Source organism: Pelodiscus sinensis, chromosome 19 (assembly GCF_049634645.1).
Source record: "Pelodiscus sinensis isolate JC-2024 chromosome 19, ASM4963464v1, whole genome shotgun sequence".
In the NCBI taxonomy this organism is placed as follows: domain Eukaryota; kingdom Metazoa; phylum Chordata; order Testudines; family Trionychidae; genus Pelodiscus; species Pelodiscus sinensis.
This window is the reverse complement of record NC_134729.1, coordinates 27,576,251-27,583,197: the sequence shown is the minus strand read 5'-3', so window position 1 is coordinate 27,583,197 and position 6,947 is coordinate 27,576,251. Positions and strand designations below refer to the sequence as shown.

At 54.9% G+C, this 6,947-nt stretch overlaps 1 protein-coding gene across 4 annotated transcripts in view; it reads right to left on the bottom strand.

Moving 5' to 3' along the window:
* Nucleotides 1-1,695: 1,695 nt before the first annotated feature.
* Nucleotides 1,696-6,947, bottom strand: part of MOB3A (MOB kinase activator 3A) — a 33,426-nt gene continuing 28,174 nt past the window's right edge. For all 4 annotated transcript variants that reach the window (XM_075903224.1, XM_075903222.1, XM_075903221.1 and 1 more), the window contains 2 exons: nt 5,209-5,411; nt 1,696-3,577 (listed from right to left, as the gene is read on the bottom strand). In XM_075903224.1, the coding sequence (XP_075759339.1) occupies nt 3,548-3,577; nt 5,209-5,411 (233 nt within the window). In that variant the 3' untranslated portion in view covers nt 1,696-3,547. The remainder of the gene's footprint in view (nt 3,578-5,208; nt 5,412-6,947) is intronic.

Here is a 6,947-nt window from a genome sequence, read left to right as displayed (position 1 = left end):
TCGCCTTTACAGCCATCGCTGTGTGTCTTGAGCCGCACTGACCCAGGCATGTCCCGGTCCGTGGGCCTGCTGAGCTTAGACAGCTCACGTCCCACTGCGGGAAAGCAGCACCCTCTAGTGGCAACCCACAGCCACAAGCATCCGCAATCCACGCCATCCAAGCAGGCGTTAGGCTTGGGAGACCTTCGGGGAAAGGTCGCGTAGAGACGACATGTGACTCCAGCGGAACATCCAGTTCAGCCCCAAGAGCATCTCTGTGCCCCCCCCCCCCGCAGGGCAACTCCTCTCTACAGCCCAATTTCAATTTCCAAGAGCCAGGCCTGGGCGGGGGCCCGCAGGATGTGGTCAGAGCCCGGTGACAGAGCCAGCCTCTTCCTCCAGCACCACCCCGCCAGCTGACTAAATATTGAATGTGGCCAGGCTCCGGTCATGCCCCAGGGCCTGCGCTTCCTGGTGGAGTGTGTGTGCCCCTCAGAGGCTCACAGGGACTCCCCTCCCCCCCCACCTCTCGCTTCTCCCAGGGGTGAGGGCCCCACCTAACGAGCCACCTTCACTAGGGGAAAAACCCTTCTGGGGTCCTAGACTCCCCTTTTCCCCAGTGGTGCCCCCCGGCCTAGGGAAGTGGGCTTCCCCACAGAACAGCAGCCTCTCCCTGGGCCACTTCCCCCACCGCTCCCAGGCTCCAGCCTTCAGTGCCCTTCCACTCCGCACTTCCTCCCCTCCTCTCCGTCCCCCTCCCCGTCTGAGGGGAAGCCTTTCAGAGTGGCCCAGCCTACCTGAACTGGCTGCAGGGGTCCCATTAGCCTGCTACTGCAGGCCGGCTCTTAATGAGTCCCAGGTGCCCGCCTGTCTTAACTGCAGAGCAGCCGTCTCTGGCCGCCTGTGCAGGGACCAGGATCCCGCTCGCCCCACTCCCAGCGTGCCTGCCTCCACCAGACTCCTGCAGCCCCGCTGCCTCGGGTCTGCCACCTCCGCGGTGGCCAACGCCCATGCGCACTGACGAAGGCGCTCAGGCCGGTATGGGAATCAAATCCCTGATTTTTCACAGCTCCGACTGACTAACTGGCCTTGTGGGTCCTCTGAAAAGCCAGGCCCCAAATGCCAGAAGCTGGGAGTGGGTGGGAGCAGGTGCTAGGGACAATCCAAAGGCCTGCCTGAGTTGTGTTGACTTTTTTCTTTGACTGCTGCAGGATCACACTGCTGACCCGGTGTGGTCTCTAGGCATCCATGTACGCCAGGAGCGTGTGACAGACAGCAGTATGGGTTGGGTGTGGCCCCTCAGGCTCCTGGCAGGTTGACAAGGCAGCCCTGGGTGTTAGTTTGGGCCACACATTTTTGCAGGACTCTCGTACCACAGGAAGGATGGCTCAGTGGTTAGGGCATTAGGCAGTACTTTCAAGACCTGTGCTTGATTCCCACCTCCAACACAGAATTTCTTATGTGACCGTGGGCAAGTCATTTAACCTCATCTGCCCATCGATGTAACAGGGATAATAGCACAGGGGAGGCCGGGAGAGGAAATACATGAACGAGGACACAGGGCCAAGAAGAGACTGAGGCCTTGGCAAGTGGCCCCCAGCTGCAGTGCGCTCGCTATGGCGACCTTTCAAGATTATTTCTTCATACAAAACTTTTGGGATGGTCTGTACAAAGAACGGCTACTGGGGGGAAGCTGTTGGCAATCAGCACAGCACATAAATACACCATCATTTATTGGCCGTTTCAAAGACTGACAGCGGTATCTGTAACCAGGCAGAGCAGAGACTCCCGGACGTACAGAGACTCAGACCACAGGACTGCGTCCGGAGAGGAAAGTGGCCAGTGGGGGCAGCTCGGTTACTGCTCACAAAAACATTTATTTTCGCATCCCCTCCCGCCTTCCCCTCAAAGCCATGTCCCTCCCCCATCACACAGAGAAGTCAATGTTCTTCAGCCTCTGCAGTGGGACGGTCCAGGCTCAAGTGAAACGCCCCAGGACGGACGCAGGCCAGCGGACGGCTGTCTACGAAGGTAGATGGCAGGAAGGAAAGGGATGGGAACTGGTGCTCAGGAAGAGAAGGCAGCAGGCACAGGACATGGGCATTAAAGCAAGCGCCAAGCGGGCCAGCACGACTTCACTGGCATGAAGGTTTGTCTGGGGACAGGGTGTGTGGGTGCTAAACAAGTGATCTGATCTCTGGAGTGGCTGAATTCAGCTCTTCTCCCATACTCAAACTGAAATGGACAGAGGGCTACCTGCGCAGGCCAGAAACACATGCCCTGCAGCTCTGCAGCAGACAAGGGAGAGGCGTTTTGCAGTCACTCCTCCAAGACGAGGCCTCTCCAGTACTGACCCTATGGCCGCCTTTGCTGGGATCAAGATGGAGAAGTGCACTTTGGGTCCCAAGGCCTCGTTACAGGAAAAGGTGGCCTCCATTTGTCCCACTCCAATCAGATTAAGTCTAGACTTTGGACTCCAAGAAAGTTGCCTAAGCAGCAAATGTCGGTGTCCCTGGAAAAGACGCAGCAAACTTCTGCCCAGCTGCCTTCCCTGCTCCTCACATCTCCTTTCAGCAGGAGAAGCGGAAGTATTTCAACTTCCTCTTCCCCCTCAGCCTTTGCCCAACAGAAGCTACAGCTGGAAGTGGAGGTCAGAGGAAAGGCAGGTGAAATCTGTCCCGCTCTGTTAGTGCCCCACCATAGAGAGCAGCCTGCTTCAGCACTGCTGCTCCGACTCGATGTGCTCTGAAAGGTGGAGCCTGCAGTATTCTCCTAGGAGCCAGTGGCTGTGAGCAAAGCCCTCAGATTAGCAGAGGAACGAAAGGGAGCTCGGCGCCCATTTCCCCACCAGCGAAAGGAGAAAGGAACCGAAGGCACTTTTAGAAGGACAGGCCTAAGCCGGGGGTGAAAGACAGCCAGAGCCAGAGCCAGAGCCAGAGCCAGAGCCAGAGCCAGAGCCAGAGCCAGAGCCAGAGCCAGAGCCAGAGATGTGCGAGGAGCCGAGGCTACATGCACATTTCAGTGCGAGTTAATTCTCGGCTAGTGGAAGAGCTGCACATTCTGCAATGTCCCGCCATGAGGCCCTAACAAGCCACTTCCTATCCTACCTTCTGGCAGGGGGGTGTTACTTCCCCGCAGTCCTGGGCCCTCAGAGCACAGCACAGCCAAGACCAACTCCCCCCCAGCTATGCTGAAAGCAAGTCCGTCTTAAACACTCGAAGCAGCAAAGTCTACTGCCTGACTCGGCTTAGTTAGGGCCACCAGAGAAGGCGGCGAGTGAGATGAATCATCAGGTGGTTTGGGTCATAATGATTTCATTTGCCCTCTAAAAGAACCCGACTAAGAACGATACATTTCCCTCTACCGGCAAGCAGTTACAGACATTACCATAAAACTAGTTATCTAAGGCACTTGTAAAAAAATATTTCGGCAGTCTCCATGTTCAATGGAAAGCTCCATAAAAATATCTTCCTATGAAATGTCTTTGATCGTCCCGTGAGCGGCATCTCTGCTGCAGGGGTGGCGTTCAGCAGTCCATGGTCCGGTGAGAGGGCAGCAGGGTCGGGACTCAGTGGCACATCCGGGAGGTCATTTCCTTCTGTCAAAGGACACACACAGGAAAGGAACGTGAGTGATAAGGACAATTCCCAGGCAAGACACGTTTCAGTAGGAAAGTCTCAAAGTTGGGAACGTTGATTCCAGAGCATCATTCATTTAAAAAAACAGGCTTCAGTCTGAACACCCACATCAGGCAGAAATTCTGTGTCACCTTTACCCGCTGCCCCATGTTCACGGACAGGCAGGAGACCTCACCACCTGCTCCATCAGACTGAACGGTGTTTGGCTGCTGACAGCTAGGGAATAACCAGCACCCACCATTCCAACCAGGGATGTAGGCAACTAGTTGAAGTACCTGATAGGCCTAGGCTTATCGGGTAGTCGAGTCACTGCTCGACTAGCTGCTTCCCCCCCTTGCTGCCTCTGTATCGGGGCACCATGGGAGGAGGAGCAGGAGCTGGTGCTGGGGGGGTAGGGGAGGCAGAGGTGCAGCTGAGGAAACGGCGTGAGTGTGGACCAAAGCAGTCCCCGCTCGCTGCGCCTCTCCCTTTGAAATGTACAAGAGCTGCCAAAGGCCGGGGTACAGCGGGATAGCGAGCGCCCCCCTTATCGACGAATCGAGTAGTTGATGGAAATTCCATCGATTGCTGATTAGCTGATTAATCGAAACTTAACATCCCCATGCCATACTAATGCAAAGACTAGCACTTCTGTGGCACTTTGTATCTCCGTGCTCTCTAGGAGGTGGGTGAGCCATGCTGGGCTCATGTTTACAGAAGGGGAAATACACGACAGGGAGGTGACAGAGGAGGAGGGACCACACCTCAAGTCAGTGACCACTGGGAAGGGCCCTTGACTCCGTGACCCGCGTCCTGCCTCACTGCCTTTCTGTGCCACATGCAGCAATGTGCTGGCTGTACGGTGATAAAGCAGCAGAGAGCCTGGAACCTCAACGGAAACTTTGCCAGCAGGGGTGTGCAGCACGCAGGGGAGGAACGGCAGATGCGTGTCACTCAGCCACTGAGCAGACAGCAGGAGCAGTGGGGGCAGGAGGGGAGAGGGGGAGGGATACGATGGCAGCCTGAAGCACAAGGAAGCTACCAGGCCCCGTGTTATGGCCCTGCTCGGCTGCCAGGGGCTCCATGGGATCAGGGCCAGAATGAAAGAGGGCAGGGTCAGAACAGGTTTCTGAGCTGTGGAACAGGGCTGGGAACCTTATCTGGGTCAGGGCTGCTGACCCACAGAAAATCAGTCGGGGGCATCACTGATGTGGCCTCTGACTGAAGCAGAAAGACCCTCCCCATATTTCCCTCCCATGCCAGAGCTTGGGGGGGGGCAAGGTTAGTAGATTTTCTGTGATCCAGCCCTGCGGTGGAGTGGCAGGAGAAGGGGGGGGGCTGGAGCGCCAGCACAGGCTCCCCAATGCTGGAGGGGAGCCCTGAGTGTTGGGGGGCCAGATCTAGGCAAGTCAGATGCCACATTCGGCCCCCGGGCCTTAGGTTCCCCTCCCCTGCTGTAAAGGGAGGGGGATGGAATAGGGACATCACCGTCGTCAGTGCTCGAACCTCTCAGAGGCCAGTGTTTAATTTTGCGACTCACAGATCCCGGAGTCCGTCTGAGACCCACCAGCCTGTGGCCATTCATAGCTACAATCCAGCCAAGCTCACTCACCAGAGGTTCCAACTCCTTGGTGTCTATTAGGTTGAACTCTTTGACAAAGTAGTAGAAGTGCTTGTAGCAGGTGTTCACGTGGGCCTCGGACCCCATATGGGTGATCCTGTCGAAGTGGTGGATGTAGACGTGAACAAAGACTCGGAAGAGCCTGGACAGAATCTTCTTCACGACCTGAAGGAAGTTCTTGGGGAACGGAGTACCTGCAAGGAGACACACAAACGTCACCATTTACTGACGCTATCAGCTGAAAAGCACTTTCTCTGCATGAGGAAGACAGCAGGTCACTGCTGGGTTGGGCAAAGACACAGCCCAGTGTACACTGAAGTGATGCAAGAACGTTCCTCCTGCAATTCCCGGACTGCATTCCCTCCTCTCTAGATTTTGGACCAGTTTTTCCAGAGTTAATATTTCTGGAGCTACTGGGCACTGGTGCTATTGTGTGAGAGATCCAAATACGAACAGGAGCAGTGCCTAGAGATTACTAGAACCACTTTCAATTTGATGGTTTCTTTCACTTCCTGTTTAGACATTTCTACAAAAAATTATGCAAGAGCCTACACTGCCATGTTCCTCTCGAAGTGCTTGCCTTGTGGGAGGAGTGCTTTCCACATATCCTGTATTCAATCTGAGGAATCCTTTGGTTAAGGGAGTTAAAATTAAAGATACTACCACACAGTCATTTATTGGCTCCTTTTCACATTCAACATTTTGTTTGTGTTTTTCATTAGAACTGCTACATTTGCAATCTGCAATGCAGCAGAGTTTGGTCTTTCCAGTAATTACAAGAAGACTTGAGATAAAGTCTACAGAAATTGCTTCTCTACATACGAGGAGAAGGGAAAAGGTGAAGGGTATTCGTTGAATACCCTTTCTCCCCTGCCTGCAAAGGCTCTGCATGAAAATAATTTTCGGTCAGTGTTAAGTTAGCGAAGCTGGTATGACAAGCTTAAAACGAGAGAGAAAACTCCTTTGATTACACAAGTTTCCCTCTGACCCCAAATGAATCACTCAATCACATCAGAGGCTCTTGCTGGAGAACCCCGAATAAAGGGGCCACACCCCAGAACGTCTTCTGGTTACCCAGATGAAGACACAAAGAGGATTTGTGCAATGGATCCATACCCTGCTGCAGGTTCCCATAGAAGGGATGATTTACTGCCTTATTCTCTCCCCCCGTGTCACCAGAGCGCAGTGCTTTGTGTGTGTGCAGACGGGCTCTGGGAATGGTGGACACAATCAGAATGCGCCTGTTCACCAGGGCGTGGGTGAGCATGAAGATCTTGGCATTCTTGATACACACCAAGCAGTGGGGCAGGAGTGGCTGGGATCCTGGGGGATCTCAAGTGGACAATCAGCTCCTTCTCCCCTCCCCCAAACACCCCAGCAGTTGTCACCCGGTTCTATTTCATTTGGCAGAGCTGTGACCATCTCCAGTGTGCCTGGGCAGGGGGCACAGGCTGCCTTATGAAATCAGGCTCCGAGACAAAGGAGCATGGAACTCGGATTTCTCCCTCCTTGTGCAACATCCCCTTTCTCAGACCTCTGCCGCTCACTCCCTCCAACACAGACCTCGCAGCGCCCAGACGGTCCCCGCGCCGAATGGAGCTGCTGTAAGGGTGTGCCTGAAAGATCACCGGGGTCACTCAGAGCGGCAGCAGGCTGACCCCGCATCACACGCTGAGCAAGTCTCCACTGTAGCACGGGGCTGGGGATGAGGGACTCTGGGCTAGGGTGGG